The 18,387-nt window shown below is 46.3% G+C and overlaps 1 protein-coding gene across 8 annotated transcripts in view; it reads left to right on the forward strand.

Annotated features, from left to right (window-relative positions):
• The window catches only part of ACACB (acetyl-CoA carboxylase beta), an 88,352-nt gene that overhangs the window by 56,539 nt on the left and 13,426 nt on the right, over window positions 1-18,387 (forward strand). For 7 of the 8 annotated variants that reach the window (XM_061603342.1, XM_061603347.1, XM_061603345.1 and 4 more), the window contains 17 exons: window positions 140-258; window positions 569-592; window positions 2,603-2,740; window positions 3,911-4,013; window positions 4,102-4,209; window positions 5,246-5,302; window positions 5,680-5,721; window positions 5,838-6,053; window positions 7,044-7,199; window positions 8,583-8,786; window positions 9,958-10,113; window positions 11,069-11,191; window positions 12,167-12,436; window positions 14,021-14,118; window positions 14,904-15,024; window positions 15,155-15,265; window positions 17,294-17,437. In XM_061603342.1, the coding sequence (XP_061459326.1) occupies window positions 140-258; window positions 569-592; window positions 2,603-2,740; window positions 3,911-4,013; window positions 4,102-4,209; window positions 5,246-5,302; window positions 5,680-5,721; window positions 5,838-6,053; window positions 7,044-7,199; window positions 8,583-8,786; window positions 9,958-10,113; window positions 11,069-11,191; window positions 12,167-12,436; window positions 14,021-14,118; window positions 14,904-15,024; window positions 15,155-15,265; window positions 17,294-17,437 (2,190 nt within the window). The remainder of the gene's footprint in view (window positions 1-139; window positions 259-568; window positions 593-2,602; window positions 2,741-3,910; window positions 4,014-4,101; window positions 4,210-5,245; window positions 5,303-5,679; window positions 5,722-5,837; window positions 6,054-7,043; window positions 7,200-8,582; window positions 8,787-9,957; window positions 10,114-11,068; window positions 11,192-12,166; window positions 12,437-14,020; window positions 14,119-14,903; window positions 15,025-15,154; window positions 15,266-17,293; window positions 17,438-18,387) is intronic. The other variant, XM_061603348.1, reaches the window with a different exon arrangement.

Raw genomic sequence — 18,387 nt, forward strand, 5'->3', positions numbered from 1 at the left:
AAGAAAGGAAAGAAAAAGACACCTGTAGCCAACAACTTACTTGCAAATTCAGCTCCCGTCTGGAGGCATCTTATGTAAGAGGGAAAACATTAAAACTATACAATAGGTTGTCTTCTGAGTCCTCTTCTTTCCTTTCCAGGTGTATGTGAGGAGAGCCTACATCGCCTATGAACTGAACAGCCTTCAGCATCGCCAGCTCACGGACGGCACCTGCGTGGTTGAGTTCCAGTTCATGCTGCCTTCGTCCCATCCAAACCGGTAGGCTCAGCCGTGAGTGAGTGAGAGGTGGTCTTGCGCTGGTCCCCTTGTGTTCGTGGGGACTCTCCTCTCTCTGTGTATGTGGGAAGGGTACCTTTGACTCCGGAGAAAACTGGAAAAGGGCAGACCAAAAGGGAGCGGGGGTTGCATAGTCCCCGGTAGATCACAAGCCCTGCATGCAGAAGGTTCGATTCCTGGCATCTCCAGCTGGGGGAGACCTCCACCTGAAGAGCTGCTGTCAGTTGGAGTGGATGGTGCAGGGCTAGCTGGACCTAGTGGGATAAGGAAGCTTTTATGTGTGTTTTTTCAGAGGCAGCAGTCCCGCCCTGAGCAGGTAGAGTTCTTCAGATTCTTTGTGCTGGGCAGCATGAATAGCCCAACAATGATGCTGCTGTTATTGCCCCGTTGACTCCTTTCTCTTTCCTTCCAATTTCCTAGCTAATTTGCTTTGTGAGGCATGTGGGGGGCTTTTCCTTCCTAAAGCATCTGATAAGAAATAACTTGTGCTCAGTCCCTGCTGTAAGGCTCAGAAGTCAGTATAGAAATCTCCAGGCAGTGAGAAGAAAATATAAAGTCATCATTTGGGACCAGGGGCTTCCCAGGACTGAGATGAGTTGTGTGCATGTGCTGCCCGTAATCTGTGCTGTGTCAGCCTTCTGGTTGTGTGCTGGAGGCTGGGAAACCCCCAAGAACGTGGGAGTGAGGGTTCGTTTGGGGTTCCATGCTAGTACATCACTTCCACTCTGGATGGTACAAGCTTTTGTGCAAGGAAGTCCTCGGATTTGTTTGCTCTGGGGTGCACAACTCTATAATACTCTGTTTTCATGGAGTTTGGATGATCCAGTGCCTATGCCTTTTGAATAGGGTTAGAATGTGCTTCAAAAGGTGTTCTTTACATGCGCTCCTCTATACCGGAGTGATGAGCAAGCAGCCACACATCGGCTTCTTCCCAAAGACGCGTTTGCTTTTTTCCTTATGCAGCCTGCCAGTGGTGGCTTCTCCTGCTCAAGGCCTGTGAAATGAGGTGGAGCCGCGTAGGAGAGCCTTTATCAGGATGTCCCTGACGCTGGCACTCTGCTGACGGCATGGAGCTATGCCAATCTGCACAGTGCGCTGTGGGAGCTATACCAGTCCCACGGCGACCTCAAGTCAGGGGCTTAGCGCAGATCGAAACATCTGTCCATACGGACCCTCTCTGGATCGGGGCTAGATGGGGTGCATTTCTGGTTGCCTTCCAAATTGCCGGGTCACCGCACCCTTGGACTGCAGCCCAGAGCCTCAAGTCCTCTAACTCCCAGGCACCTTTCTAGCATTTTTAATCCCTGCCGCTTAAGTTGATGCTTCCCAGGCTCCTGTGAATGGTTTTCTCCTTTCCCTGCCCCCCCCCCCAAATACTTGATCCTCTGCTTTATTTAGAGCTTTTGACATAGGTGAATCTGAATTTGTAACCATTAACCTCAGCATGCTAAGAAAGGGGGAGGGGAGAGAGAGAATGGAGAGAAGGAGGCCGTGTTAGCCCTTCTGAGGTCGTGACTGGGTGCATTACCTGAACTGCCAGCTGGCATTCGTAAACCCTCATTTTAGGATGGTTTTTATCAGCCACGCCTGTTTCAGTTTTTGTGCTGTTTCTGTGGGATTTTGCTGTTGTTGTAAAGCTGTCCTGAGCAATGCAAATGCATTGGAAGGGTGGTATATAAGTTTGTTTAAATAAATAAACAATTGGGAGGGTGTCAGGAGAAATCCTCCCTCCCTTCCCATCCCCACCCGGCATCCAGGATTGTTGAGGCACAACAACTCATCACGCCCAAGCTCTCTCAATCTATGGGAGACAGAGTGTACTTCAGGGCTTTTTATAATGGCAGGATAATCCTGGGAAGGGATCTGTGGAGACTGCAGGGAACTGGTAACCCATGCCTCTGGCTGGGATTTTTTCAAATATCCAAAGAGAAGAAGAATTTTGAGACTTTAAGAGCTCGCTTTTTCGTTTTAAGGTGGGTTTTAAGAGAGGGCTGAGGAGAACTTCACTGGCATCTCTGCTTCTTAAAGCTCGCCCAGGAGTCTGGGAGACTGAAGAAAGTGTCTTATTAGGTCTATGGAGGCTCATTCTGGATATTTCTAGAATCTATGGTAGACGGAGCTTTGGTGGCCCTTAAAAGGCTCTTAAGAAAACCCCGATACTTCATCACTGAGAACTTGAAATAATGGATCTAGCCAATTTTTTATTATTAAGTGATAACACTGTTACTGTTCCTTTTAAGAAAAGAGCCCTTAATCCTATCAAATCTCCTTGACTCCGAGGTATGCTGCACCTGATTCCTTCCGTTGCTGTTCTCTTTGTGCACAGGATGTCTGTGCCACTCAGCATCTCGAATCCCGACTTGGCCCGGCACAGCACCGAACTCTTCATGGACAGCGGCTTTTCTCCTCTCTGCCAGCGAATGGGCGCCATGGTTGCTTTTGACAGATTTGGAGACTTCACCAGGTAGTTGAGCGGCTGTGTTTTTGGAGGAATGTACTTTGCCCCAGGCCTCCGGCTGCCAGTGATGCCTTTTGCAGCACATCTAGTATTTACATGGAGCAATAATGGCCCATGTAGAGGTGGACCTGGCTCAAGACGAGACAAGGCAGTTGCCCAGGCATGGCAACCATCTGGCATGCCATTAAGGAAAGACAGAGTGGCAAATCTTAACCATGGCCCACAAGCCACTGGGACTTTCTCCTCCATAAGCCCCATCAAAGTGAACAGCGGTTCTCTTGCACATCTCCTCTTCATCTTCATGGGGTTTCCACAGGAGAACTTCTTCGCAGTTTTGTGCCCTCTTGTAACAAGTGTGTGAAGAATAACAGCTCTCTCCGTCATGCACCAAAATATCAACTTCCGCCCTCTTTTGTCTGTGGAATACCTCTTATGATTCTTATTCTGGTGTCAGCTGTGTCATGGGGTAGGGCAGAGGTGGGCAACCTGTGGCCTTCCAGATGTTGCTGGACTCCCATCAGCCCCAGCCAGGGTGGCCAGCGGTCAGGGAAGGTGGGAGTTGCTGCCCAGCAACATCTGGAGGGCACCAGGTTTCCCACCCTGCTTTAGACTGCCTCTTCCTGTTGGTTTCCACCAACTTCCTGGTATTTTATCACAGTAGAGCTAGACTATGCTAGCATAACAGCAAATCAGCAGACAGCTGAGCTGTATGTGAATCTTGGTTGGAGAGAACACACCTTTCCCTAGATTTAATCACACTGAGACTCTGGGTTTAGGAAAATAAGGAAACTTGCTTTATTATTGGAAATATATACTTCATAGGAAAGATCCTAGTTTTAGTTAAGTTGGAGATGCAAAGAGCCGTGCTTGCTCTTTATTCTCTGTAAGAGAGAGAGGGAGGAAAGGAGTCTCCTCTCCGAAGGTGGGATGAAGAAGAAGGGAGGAGTCAGGAAATGAGGTTAGCAACCCTAAGAGTATCAGTTTACACACCTGATGGAAGGTCAGCACAGTGCACGTCAGAAAGATAGTCTAGGAAGCCTGGCAGTTCTCCTCTCTATCTACCCTTTCCCCACACAAACCCCATCAAGCTGAGTTGCATCCCAACATTTCCAGCAGACTAAACCCTTCATTGACCCTATTTTGCTTCATCTGCTCCTGTTTTCCATTTTGTGCCAGGAACTTTGATGAAGTCATTTCCTGCTTTGCTGACCCTAGCCCTTCAGAGAGCCCCTTGTTCAGTGAGGTGAGGGCCACGCTCTATGACGAAGAAGACAACAAGGTGAGGCTTGCGTGTGGCTGGCTTCTCTCCAGCTAATAGGCTTGCTGTGCTGTTGCTGAGACTGACTCTGTGGCATTGTGGTTTCCAGAACGTCCGAGAGGAGCCCATCCATATCCTGAACATTGCTGTTCAGTCGGTAGAGCACCTTGAAGATGAGGAGCTGGTGCCGGTCTTCAGGGCCTTCGTTCAGTCTAAGGTTTTGTGCCTTCTACTGTACTCTTGGCATTGGTAGAAAAAGCAGAACGTGTCTTCTTTACTGGTGGCCCCACAAGACATGACCTGCTATTTCATTAACAGTAGTGCTTACATTGCATTGGGTTCAAGGGGTGCATTCATATTCCTTTGAAGTTGGCCCCCAGTTCAGTCCAATTCATCCCCAAGTCAACTTGATGGTAGTCTAAGCAGACATGACAGGGTCTTTACTCTTTGTGTGTCAACCCATCTCCTCAATATTTGTTAAAAACGTACGTATGTGCAAGTGAGTGGCTTCTCGTGCCACGGAGGCATATGTCATGCACCTCCTGGCATCAGGCAACTGTCCACCTTGTTTTTAGCAGCACAGAAACAATTGTGCTTCTATATGTTCATCTTTCACCCTTGCAAACACCAATATTCATAAGCATTTTACAGACAGTTATGAAACTTTCATGGATTTGGGAGTGGGGATGGTAATACTGCAGTCGCTAACAATACATGCCAAACACGGCTGTCTTTTATCGGTTCAGTCCAACCCATGCGGAAAAATTGTAGGTGTGTTTCCCATCCATCCCCCCGAGCTGCCTGCAGGACAAAAAAATTGTGTGTGTATTTAGGAGGTGGAGCCAAGCATAGTGATGATGCTATCAAACCACTTTCCAAGACAATAATTTCTATCTGGCCTGCTTTCTGTTTTTGTGCTGTGAACTCTTGCCGGTTATGCACCATGCGTCATTACTGGGGGGCAAGTCCACACACCACCCCATTTCCCCTGCCCCCAGTAAACATTGCATGTGTTAAGCTGGGTTTGGGACTTAAGGGTGCGTATTAAATGATTCAGCACCCCACTACAACAACTGCAAATCCTCAAGCCAAATGTTAACTTCTCACTGCAGAGCCATGTCTACATTGATCCAATCAGGTCTGCTTTTCATGTTGCTGTTCTCTAAAGGATCAAATATTTTGTACTTTGAGGACTCTTCCCTAGGCTTACTCAGATCTTTGCTTCTGCCTCTTTCTGGCCTGTTTCCATACAGAACAACATCCTCGTTGACTATGGACTCCGAAGAATCACTTTTTTGATAGCCCAGCAGGTTAGTGAAGGTGACAGAATTTCGTTTTGAGGGTTTTAATAGTGTTGGTGGCTTTTTTCTTTTTAAATTCCATGGGTTGCTGATGTCACCTCTATACCTTTTATATTGTAACTGAATCTGTAATATTCTTAACTTTGATCTGTTGACTATAATATTAAATCAGACTGAACTATTTTTTCATATTTTGAACTGTAACACAGTGCTGTCTTAAAGAAAAGCATTTCAGCTTTATCTTCATTTTTTACTGCATCGGACTCTTTGTGTGTTTGATGTTAAACAGTTATACAATCCATTTTTTATATCCTTTGACAAGAAAGTTTTTTTTGGGGGTGGGGCATCTCATTCTCCTTATTTAAAACTTTTGTTTTTCATTGCAGAGGGAATTTCCCAAGTTTTTCACGTTCCGGGCACGAGATAAGGTGAGGTGCTGAATGTGTTCCTTGCACACAAGTTAACATCTGTGTTAACTCCCCCTAGAAGTAGGTTTCACCTGTACACCAAGTCCCAATGGTTGTTTGCTCTACTTTCCTGGCAGTTTGCTGAAGACCGCATCTATCGCCACTTGGAACCCGCTTTGGCCTTCCAGTTGGAGCTGAATCGGATGCGCAACTTTGACCTGACAGCGGTGCCTTGTGCCAACCACAAGATGCACCTTTACCTGGGTGCTGCCAAGGTAGAGGAAGGCACTGAAGTCACTGACTACAGATTTTTTGTCCGTGCCATCGTCAGACACTCAGATCTGATCACCAAGGTAAGCCTCGGGGCTGAGCTGAACGCAGCTGTTAGAGGGGAGCCAGGAGAAGGGATCTGCCAGGCGGCTGAAGCTGAGGGACTATAGCAGGAGTCGGGGGGGGGGAACCAGGAAGGATGCTGTTGCTGAGGCAAAGGTCTGGCTGGACAGGAAGCTGTTTCTAGCCCTTCCTCCCCAGGAGAGATCAATGCTTTCCTTTGGTGGATGGTGCCGTTCCAGCACTTTGGAATATTTCAGTGCCCTGGAAGGATGCTCTGAAGCAGCCTTCCCCAACCTGATGCCCTCCAGTTGTTTTGGGCTACAGCTTCCAGTTGATGAGAGTGTTGTTGTTGTTATTTAGATTTAGGTTTAGATTTATTGCCCGCCCTTCACTCAAAGGTCCCAGGGTGGGTCACAACAAGTTTAAAATACATCATTAGAAACAGTTAAAAACAACCTTAAATCACATCACAGATGGGTCCTAAAAATATACAGGTAGAGGCATCTTCAGCATTTGCTGAAAACTGTACAATTAGGTTTCCAGACACACCTCGGTGGGGAGGGAGTTCCATAACTTAGGGGCTACCACCAGAATGTTAGTTCAAAACATGTGGAGGGCACCAGGTTGGGGAAAGCTGCTGTAAATGGCAACCCTGTCTGGCTCATTGCAGAATTGAGGGTTCCCATTTCTAGCTCCAGCTGCTCCTAATAATAAAAGACAAACCGCTATTTGCAGGGAGAGGTGTGTCTGTGACAGCACCAAAATTCTATATTCTGTTTTCCACATCAGTTTTTAAACAAATTGTGAACCAGACTAATTGATCATGGCATCTAATACTTCTTAGCAGGAGGCTGACTCGCAGGCTGAGGACTGCCCAGCTGTGAAAGCTGAGGTTTCCACAAGACTCCAGTCTGCCCCCTTGTCAAGCGGGGAAGTTTCTTCTTTGCTGCTTTGAGGGTCTTGCCCTTTTTCCTGCCTTTACATATTTTCGTGCCTTCTTTCTGGAACAGGAAGCCTCATTCGAATACTTGCAGAACGAGGGCGAGCGGCTGCTCCTGGAGGCCATGGATGAGCTGGAGGTAGTCTTCAACAACACGAGTGTCCGCACAGACTGCAACCACATCTTCCTGAACTTCGTCCCCACAGTTGTCATGGACCCTTCCAAGGTTGGTGCCTTGTTTAGCCTCCCTTTTTTGACAAGGACGTAAGGAACAGCCCTATAGCTAGATCAGGCCAGTGGCCCATCTAGTCCAACATCATCTTCTCACAGTGGCCAACCAGATGCCTCTTCTGGGAAGCCCGCGAGCAGGACCCGAGGGCAAGCGCAACTCTCCCCACATGTGTTCCACAGAAAATGGCATTCAGAGGTATATTGCCTCCGACATTGGAGGTTCCTCATGGCTAGTAGTCCTTGATAGCCTTTTCCTCCATGAATTTGTCTAAACCTAAATTTTTTAAAAAATTAAATCCAAGTTGGTGGTCATCACTACTTCTTGTGGGGAGCAAGTTCCATAGTTTAACTATGTGTTGTGTGAAGACGTCCTTCCTCTTGTCAGTTTGAATTTTCCAACATTCGGCTTCAGTGGATGACCCCAGGTTCATTCCTGATTCCAGGAAGCTGATTGTGCTTACTAGTAAGCAAGCTTAATGTTGTAAACACAGGTCATTGCACAGCGAATCAAAACATACGCAAGAACGTTAATACATCATACGTCCAATCGGATTGAAAAGCGCTAATACATCAAACATCCAAAAATTATCAAACATCCAAAAATTAATAAAACAAGAATGAAATTGTGGCTTCAAAATGTCACATAGTAGTTACAACGCTAATAATAATAATAAATAATAAATTTTATTTTTCAGCCGCCTATCTGTCCGGGTTAGGGACACTCTAGGCGACGAACAACAAGAATAAAAACAATACATATAGATCAACATAATCAAATTTTAAGCTAAAAAACCATTCATTAATTCAGAACATAAATTAATCTGTCCCAATCTTGTAGGCCTGCCTGAACAGCCAGGTCTTCAAGGCTCGGCGATAGCTGGACAGGGAGGGAGCCTGTCTGAGATCGAAAGGGAGAGAGTTCCAGAGGGTGGGGGCCACAACAGAGAATGCCCTCTCTCTGGTCCGTACCAGCCTAGCTGTTCTCACCGGTGGGACCGAGAGAAGGTCTTGTGAGGCTGATCTCGTCAGGCGGCACAATCGGTGATTCTGGAGGCGTTCCTTCAGATATAAAATGGTCCAGATTCTAGGGCAAGTCCTAAAACCGCAATTCAGCCAGACATCTAGTTTGATTTGCAAACACAGATCTTTTTCCAGTTTTAAAAGATAAAAGAGTAAAAATGCCCGCTGGATAGCCGAGTAAGGAAACGCCCCTGCCAACACATGGTGCCATCCACTTCCGAGCTGGAGAAGTTGACTTTCATTGGACCCAACACCTTACCTGTTCTTGTTTCATAAAAAGGGCAGTGTGGGACATAATCCCTAAGAAAGGGGTGGTTTTTGTCAAAATTATATTGTTATTTTGGGGGGCCCTCCACAGATTGAGGAGTCCGTGCGCTCCATGGTGATGCGGTATGGGAGCCGCCTGTGGAAACTCCGGGTCCTGCAAGCTGAAGTGAAGATAAACATCCGCTCAACACCAACTGCCCAAGCCATCCCCATCCGCCTCTTCCTCACCGACGAATCCGGATACTACTTGGATATCAGCCTCTACAAAGAAGTCAATGAATCCAGCACAGGGAGCGTAGGTTTCTGTCTGTGCCAGGGGTGCTGGGCCACTTTGCCCACACTCCTCCATTGTGCTTGCCTTTTTTACCCTTGGAGATTGTTGCCATATCATAGCAGCGGAGAGATCACTAATATTGCCCCTGAAGTCAGTGGCACAGAGCACCTTCTTTGCATGCAGAGGGCCCGTGGTCCAGACCCCAGCGGCATCTCCAGGTAGGCTGGGAGAAGGCACCTGTCCGAAACCTGGAGAGCTGCTGCTGCCCCCCCCCCAGATGTTGTTGGACTCAACTCCCGGCAGCCTCGATAATGGGAGCCCATAGTCCGGCGACATCTGAATGGCCACAGGCTCTCTCCACCCTTGCCATAGAAACACTGGCAATGGGGGGGGGGAACTGCAACATCTGCCCATTTTGACAGTCCTGTAGCCCAGCCTTTCGCCACTTTTGGATCTCTAGATGTTGCTGGACGACAACTCCCATCAGCCCCAGCTAGCATGACCAGTGGTCAGGAGTGATGGGAACTAGTCCAGCAACACCTGGGGACCCAAAGGCTGCTGTAGCCTATTTGTATCTTTTCACCTGGTCTCCATGGAGAAGGACCAGCCCTCTGATATCTCTAAGCGGATTAGGCTATGCACAGCATAGGTATATGAGGTACAGTAGCTTAAGGCTCCTAGACACTTCCCAGCTGGCTCAACCAGAGTGGCCACCACTTCAGTCGCTCTGGCTACTAGTGCAACCTTCTCAGAGATCTGCAGGGCAGCCACTTCAGCCACACACACACATACACACTTACTCGCCATTGCATATGGACGCCTTCGCTTCGGCAGAGGTGGCATTTGGTAGGCCCGTCCTCCAAAGAGTGGTGCCTTCCATTGAACGGTAGCTAAGTGCCAATTGGACTTCAGACTCTGGTAGGTCCCACAGTGGCTATATCACTATTTCTGCCAGAAAAGGCCCCTTCACTCTAAGGGACCTACTTTCCATTTTCTAGCCCTCATCTGTTTCCTGTTTGAGTTGCAAGTTAGTTAGAAGGTAGAAGATTCAGAATTCAGTTCTGTCTGCCCTATGATAAAAGCCTAGCCTTGCCAAGTGAATGGCCAAATTTGGAATAGCTTTGACTTCATAAGTTTGGAGTGCGGAAGAGTGTGGAGGCCATCTGACCCTTTGCTTTGCGTCCTTGATTAGATTATGTTCCACTCCTATGGCGACAAGCAAGGCCCCCTGCACGGGATGCTGATCAATACGCCGTACGTCACAAAGGACTTGCTCCAGGCCAAACGCTTCCAGGCCCAGTCACTCGGCACTACCTACGTCTATGACTTCCTGGAGATGTTCCGGCAGGTGAGCTAAGTGGCAGGTTTAAGAGTTATTCCCTTGGCCCCTGCTTCGCCTTCCGTCTGATTGGTTTGGAACACTTTGTCAGTGAATCAGGCGCTCGGTGGGTCTAATTTTGCCCTGAGACTGGTGGTAGGATATAAAGCTGAAGGTGGCTCAAAAGAGGGGTTATGCACCCTAGTACATACACTCCTCCCATCCCACTGTTCAAAACCCTATAGACCCCATTCATCCAGAACGGACAGTGAAACACAAATCACTGAGTAGATGGAGGGAAGCAATGCTTCTCCTTAGACTGTATTTTTCTACCTGCAGCTCTCTAAAGCAGCGATGGGGAAACTGGGGTGCCCTGCAGGCGTTGCTGGACTCTGGGTGGAGACATACTTCCTGTTGTGCCGGTTCCAGTGCGTCTCCACCTGTGTTTTCTGAAAACAGGTGCACATGATGCCAGTCAAACGCCACCCCTTTTTACTCTAAAACCTGGTCGGATCAGCTTGAGTGCTTTTTTTATTCAGCTTCAAGCAGATTTTGCAACTGATTGGCAGATCAACCCATTGCCCCTCTAGGTGTGGCCAATGGACGCGCTTTGCTGTAGACTCAGGCAGAGACAGTGATTAGCCCAACATTTTGCTGTGGGCGGTCCTAAAAGGTCTGAAGTCGCCAGTGGGGAAGGGAGGGATAGCCAGCAGAGGGCAGAGTCGCTTCAAAATGCAGCCAGAAAAACCATTCTGGTTGCTTTTGAAGTGACTAGTATGCCCATAGCCTATCACTGCCATCATCCTTGATTATTGATCGTCCTGGTTGGAGAATCCAGCCACTGTTAGAGGGCCACTGGTTCCCACCTCTATTTTACAAGCGTGCACCGGGAGTCCTCGACACTGGATCTTCTTGCAGAAGGAAGAGTTTCACTGTTTCACCTGTGGCTCCATGTTTTTAAAAACTTATGTTGGTTCCTCCTCAGGCTCTGTTCAAGTTGTGGGGTTCCTCAGAAGCAGATGCCACAGACATCCTGACGTACACCGAATTAGTGCTGGATTCTCAGGGGCAGCTGGTACAAATGAACAGACTGCCTGGAGGAAATGAGGTACTGGTGCCAAAAACGGTTGAAGCTGCAGAGAGAGAAGCTGGCTCTAGACTCTACATCTTACAAGGCGTTGAGGCGGGGCTGTTGTTAAAGCCTCAAGGGAAACAGGAGTCTCCCTGAGATAATACCTTCAAACAAATTTATTTATTTATTAAATTTCTATACCGCCCCATAGCTGAAGCTCTATGGGCGGTTTACCAGGGCTGTAGTCGGTACGCCAAACCTTCGACTCCAACTCTGACTCTTCTATTTTTCTACTGTCCGACTCCGACTCCATCCAAAATTGCTTCCGACTCCACAGCCCTGGAAAGCGCTGTAAATATCTTTTTAAATTGGAAGCTCTCATAGGAGCATTTTTATTGCTGCCTGAATATGCGCTGATCTTGGCATCTTGAGTTATGGTGAAATGCTCAACTACAGCTGACTTCATGGGAAGCTTCTTTGACATTGTAAATTTATATTTTTTAAAAATTGTCAATCAAAATTTATTTTGAAGTCAGAGTCGGTACATTTCTACCGACTCCGAGTCCACCCAAAATTGCTTCTGACTCCGACTCCACAGCCCTGCGGTTTACAACAAAAAAATCAACATACAACATATAATATACAATTCATATTTGGTACAATTAAAAGAAAAAACAATACATCACATTTTAAATAAACATAACTAAACAATAAATCTCAACAATGTACATAACCAGTTTGGTCTATGACCGTAAATAAAAAATCAATCAATCAATCAATCAATGTACATAACATAATAACAGAATAAATAAAACAAACCGAGCATAACAATTATAAACATATCTAAAAATATTCTCCAATGTCCCATTTAACCAGACCTAGGCTTACTCTTGCCTCCCCTTGAAAGAAACTGATGTTAAAGTTTGTGGGAAAACCTCCAGAGCAAATAGATAATAGTTTCTTAATTTTTCCTTAAAAATTCCTCCTCCTCCTTTCTCAATGCCCTGCTAGATTGGAATGGTGGCCTTCAAAATGAAACTGAAAACCCCCGAGTACCCCAAAGGCCGTGACATCGTGGTCATTAGCAATGACATCACATACAAGATCGGGTCGTTCGGGCCCGAGGAAGACCTCCTCTTCTTGCGTGCCTCTGAGCTGGCGCGTGCCGAAGGCATCCCAAGGATCTATATTGCAGCCAACAGCGGCGCCCGCATCGGGTTTGCAGATGAGATCAAGCACAAGTTCCAGGTGGGCTGGGTGGACCCTGCCGACCCCTACAAGGTATGTGCGTTGCTGTGAGCCCCTAACAAGGTTTCACTGTGATAGAACCCTGAGAGATGGTGGGGAAGTGGCAGATATGTACAATTCTCTGTGAGAAGTGTAAGATGTTTTTTAAGTTGTTTTTTAAAGGTGTTTTTAAGATGTTTTAATATGTGTTAAAGTCTTTTGTTTTTAAGATGTTCTAAAGTGCTTTTGTGTTTTTGTTTTTTGAAGAACAACTTTAAAAACATCTTAAAGAGCAATTGCAACACAGATGCAGACTGGGATAAGGTCTCTACTTAAAAGGCTTGTTGAAAGAGGAAGGTCTTATGCCAGAATAAATTTGTTAGTCTTTAAGATGCCTCAAGACTCTTGATTTTGTTAACTGATCAGAGAATTCCATGTGCAGCTGAAAGGGAGAACACAAGGAAAATGCTGTTTTTCCTGAAGAATTTAAAATTCTCTGATTTTAATTAAGAGCCCTGCCACTTCTGGTTTCAGGTTGAGCTAAAGGGGTGAGGTGAGGGACTTCCTGGCACTTCAGTCAATGTAAAAAAGGTCGTTGCACTCAGTGTCATGCTTTTGGAAGGACGTATCCAGAGCTAACATAGAATATTAGTATAAGATGGTCTGGAATGCTGCATTGTTAGATAAACCAACACAAAAACTCAGATTCTGTAATGGTCAAAGTAAAAGATACATTTATTTTGACTTGGTACGATTTTGTACAATGCATGGACCAGGCAGAACATGATCAAGTTCCTTTGCCAGCATATTAATGGACATGGTTTATCCTATACCCAAAAAGAAAAGGGAAAGTATAAGCACAATAAAAGAAAGCAGTATACAGTAGGGCCCTACTTATATGGCGGGTTAGGTTACAGACCCCTGCCAAAAAATGAAAATCACTGAAAAGTGGAACACCAACAATAAAACAGCCCCCGACGCCCTTCTCGGAGTGCGTCATGCCGAAAAACGCAGAAAAAGCATCGTATGAGTGGGGCCCTACTATAATTGAAAACCGCCATATTAGTGGAATGCCAAGAAGCAGAACGCCGAGAAGTGGAATGCCGAAAAGTGGGGCCCTACTGTACTGAAAATTGTAAATGGAAAATATCCTGGCTTTAAAAGCTGGATTCCATAAATGCACTGTAACACCAACTAACATGAATTTAATTTAAATTATTTTTGAGTGTTTTAAGTTTGTTAACGTTGTATGATGTTTTGATTGGATGTTTTGATTTAGGTTTGATTATGTTTAATAATGGTGTAAAATTAATAAAGACTGGCTTTTTAAAAAAAAAAATCCCCCCCGCCATCCTTTCTCAACATTTTGGGGATGTCTGTGAAAGTGTTTCTGTCTTTAAACAGCATTGCCGTGCTTAACTGAGTGTGGCCACCACCACCCTACATCAGCGCTTTGCCCTTAGTAACGGCACAGCATAGTGACATCCTTTCCCGCCATTTTTCATCCGGTTTGTAACTCTCTCCCCGCTGCTGTTGGTCTCTTAGCTGCCTCCTCTTAGCCCGCTATCCTGAGCGTGAAGTTCTGAACTGGTGTGCCCAATTTCCCCAGCTCATGTTGTCCACCATCTTTTCCTTCAGGGGTTCAAGTATCTATACCTCACCCCGCAGGACTACACAAGGATCAGCTCCACGAACTCCGTCCACTGTGAGCATGTGGAGGAAGCTGGCGAGTCGAGGTGAGCAAGCAGGCCTTTCTGATGTTGCCCTTTTAGCATTTAAGAAACAAGGGAAGGGCCATAGCTCAGTGGCAGGGCACCTGTTTTGAATGCAGAAGTTCCCGGGTTCAGTCCCCGGCATTTCCAGGCAGGGCTGGGGAAGAACTCCTGTCAGAAACCCTGAAGAGCTGCTGTCGGTCAGTGTGCATGGTACTGCATTCTCCATACTCGTACCTTAAATTTGTAAGGTTTTCTTTGCAGCTGAAAACTAAATAGTTTGAAAACAACATAAGGTTACATTCTGCTGAAAAGAATAGTACTGTGAACTAGAACAATTGTGTCTTACTCTCTTATATTAATGACATTTGGTTAGCTTCGGTTGCGTATGCCTGCATTTAAAACTATCTGTAGTTTTTAAGGTGTCACACCTGTAACACTACATGTAGCTGTTAGGATATGTAATATGCATGAGAAAAAGCCAGTAGGCATGAGTGCAAACACTTAAAAAGGAAGGGAGAAAAAAGTCAGTCTGGCAAGTCAAAAACAGAACCTCAAAGCTTCCATGCTGCTGGAGCATGTCATATAGCCTGTCATATTGATTTATTTTTATACTTGTTTATTTTTCTTTGTAAGCTGCCTTGAGGGCCTTTGGCCAAAAGGCGGGGTATTATTATTAATAATAATAATAACTGCGCTAGATGGAAGCAATAGTCTTACCTCAGTATAAGGCAGCGTCTTCTGTTCCTGTGGTTTGAGGAACTCTTGGCGTGTTGCCCTGTCTGGCTTCACCTTTTGGCCTCCTGTAGGTACATCATTACCGATATCATTGGTAAAGAAGAAGGTTTTGGCGTGGAGAACTTAAGAGCGTCTGGCACCATCGCTGGGGAGTCTTCTCTCGCTTACGACGAAATTGCCACCATTAGCATGGTATGGCTTTTTATCTCTTTGGCTGCAGTGCTTGGAAGCGTTTGAAGGGGGAAAACTGACTGCAGTCATCCCGTAGGTGTTGGGCAAGAGGGCTGCATTGAAGGAGTTGATCTCTCTCTGTCTCCCGTAGGTGACATGCCGCGCCATTGGGATTGGGGCTTACCTGGTGAGGCTGGGTCAGCGAGTGATCCAGGTAGACAATTCCCACATCATTCTGACCGGAGCCGGTGCTTTGAATAAGGTAGTGAGCAGGGCCTGTTTTTTCTTTCCTTTGTCTTTCGTTGTGTGGATTCTGCTTAGAATTCTGTTTTAATTTGTTTGTTCTCATACAGCACTGAAGAGACTCCTCAGAGCTATCTTAATCTTCTCAACAAGATGGCTTTTATTTTGCAGTGCCAGTCTTTTATCCAAGGAACCAGCCAGCTCCAGACCAGCTAAGCTGTGTGTAGCTGGATCATGGGGAGGACAGAATATTTTCTCCCTGTGTGAAATATTTTGTGAACATAAAAAGAGAGTCCATATGTCTCTCTAAGTGCTTTATAGTGCAATCCTATATATGTGTAAAGCACTGAGTCCTTCAGATGAGACCCTTCTCTAGGACTGTATATTGGTGAAAGGAAAGAGCCTTTTCTGTGTTGGCCCCCAAGTTTTGGAATTCTCTGAGGAAGTGCAACTGGCGCCGACTCTAATCATTTTGGTGCCAGGCCAAGGCATATCTATTTGCTCAGGCATTTTAACTTTCTGCTTTCATAGTTTCATAATTTGTTGCTTCTCAATGTTACTGGGTTTGTTTGTCTTTTTAATTAGGTGTTGTTGATTGTACACGGCCCTGCAATCCATCAGGATAAAGGCTACTTTAGAATTGTTTCAAGTAATAAATAAATGTCTTCTTGGAAGTAAGTCCCATTGAGTTCAGTGGGGCTTTCTCCTATGAGAGTGGGTATAGAGCTGCTAGAACCTTTTTACTGAAGGGAAGGGCCATGGCTCAGTGGCAGAACATCTGCTTTGCATGCAGAAGGTCCCAGGTGCAATGTTCAGAATCTGGCTGCCCGTTTGCTACCAGGCCAAGTTCAAGGACCGTCTTACCCCTTATGTACCCAGTCGATCACTGCGCTGTGCAGGTGAGGGCCTCCTGCAGATACCATCTTATCAGGAGGTCCATTCTGCACAACATAGGAAACAGACCTTTAGTGTGACAGCACTTACCCTGTGGAATTCCCTCCCCTTAAATATTAGGCAGGCGCCATCTCTGTTATCTTTTCGGCGCCTGTTGAAGACCTTCCTCTTTCAACAAGCCTTTTGAGTAGAGACCTTCTCCCAGTCTGCATCTTTGCTGGAATTGCTTTTTAAGATGTTTTTAAACCCTTTTTTGAAAGAAATGTTTTTAACCTTTTTTTTTAAAGATGTCTTGACAGCTTTTTAAAAAATGTTTTTAAAGATGTTTTGTTTTAATGTATTTTAAAGTCTGTTTTTGTGATGTTTTAAAGTGTTTTTAGTGCTTTTGTTTGCCGCCCTGGGCTCCTGCTGGGAGGAAGGGCAGGATATAACTCAAATAAATCATCATCATCATCATCATCATCTCTAGGTATGTCTCCTGACTGAAACCCTGGAGAGCCTCTGCCAGTCAGTGTAAACAATACTGAGCTAGATAGACCAACGGTCTGACTCTGTATAAGGCAGCTTCCCCTGTTCCTGTGTTTGGGGAAAGGTCGTAGCTCAGGGGTTAGAGCATCTTCCTTGAATGCAGAAGGTCCCAAGTTCAACCTCCAATGGCAGCATCTCCAGGTAGGGCTAGGAGAGACTCCTGCCTGAAACCTTGGGGAGCTGCTGCCAGCCAGTGTAGACAGTGCTGTGCTAGATGGACCAATGGTATGACCCAGTGTAAGGGAGCTTCCTATGTACGTGCCACTGGTTCAGCCCCAGCACGGGGATATTTCTACCCCAAATGCTTCCATACAACGTCCGTCCTGTAGAGGAATGGAAAAGCTGAGCTGGCATCCAAGACCTGGCCTTCCTGAGGCACCGTGTGGCAAGGCACAGGAGTGGGAGCACTATGGAAAGGGGTCTGAGCGGGTGAAGTCATATCGTGGGGTGGGTCGGGAGAATGCCCATGTTGTTGCTTTGCAGGCTTGAAGCTGCGAAATGTGTTCTGCCAGGTCACATCCAAACTTAATTTAGAGTCGTGACTAAATGCTGCTGGGAACCTGCACTGAGTCTTTGGCAAGGACGCAACAGTATTTATTTGGCTGTGGGGTTGTGTTTGGACCAGGTCTTGGGCCGTGAAGTGTACACATCAAACAACCAGCTGGGAGGAGTCCAGATCATGCACAACAACGGCGTCTCCCACGTCACTGTTCCGGACGATTTTGAAGGTGTCTGTGCTATCCTGCAGTGGCTCTCGTATATGCCGAAGGTACGTTCAGGGTGACAGCGTGGTGCTGTGAGCTTTGATAATCCACGTGATTCCTCTCTAGTGGATTCCTCCTCTTAATTATAATTTATCCTAATGTGGGAATGATGGTGATTCTGAACATTAGGGGTGCAGTGTTTGTTCACTTAACTGTTCTTGATTTCTTGCTTGTAAGATCCATTGCCACCCTGGGCTCCTTCTGGGCAGAAGGATGGGATATAAATTTAATTTAAAGATAATAATAACAAATATTTTAATTGACTAAAGGAGGTTTCCCCAGTCCAGCTAGAACTTCTAAAAAACAATGTTTTTTTAAAATGGAATTACTTTAAAAACTGTAGCTGGGGGGCACCATCTTAGAAAGGACATCTCTCCTCCTCTCACAAATTGCAGAGGGCGTTTCCCCTGAATGGTTCCTGCTGTGACACATGGATATATCCATGTGGAAACATTTTCATCAGGACTGCAGTTTATTCATATGCACGTTGATGTGGCTTTGACTGATGGCTTGAGGGTGCAGTCCTATGGCACCAGGAAGGGCATTCTTGGGGCCCATAGGAAAACTGCCTGCCACCAGAGGCCTCCCCCTTGCAGCCACAGAAACTCTCCCACCTCCACCCTCCGGGTTCCAACAGCTTTGGGGGAGGAAGGGGCATGTTGGTGCAGTTGAAGGGAATTCAAAGTTTTTCTGCTGCTTTGACGCACCCCCCCAACAAGTGTAGGGAAATACACTTGCAGACCTATTGTCCCTCCAGCCTGACCCCCACCCCTCCACACCTGCCAACATGAGGCCAGCAGGGCTTTGAAAATTGGTGGTTCTCTTGCCACAGATTCTCCCTCCCCTAGGACTGCTAAAACAATTGATGTCATATTTCTTTAATCGGACAAATGCCTTACGATTGCTTTTGCATTCTCCCTCTTAACACCAAGGATCTCAGGGCAGATCTCAGCTT

This window comes from Rhineura floridana, chromosome 19, assembly GCF_030035675.1.
Source record: "Rhineura floridana isolate rRhiFlo1 chromosome 19, rRhiFlo1.hap2, whole genome shotgun sequence".
Classification (NCBI taxonomy): Eukaryota; Metazoa; Chordata; class Lepidosauria; order Squamata; family Rhineuridae; genus Rhineura; species Rhineura floridana.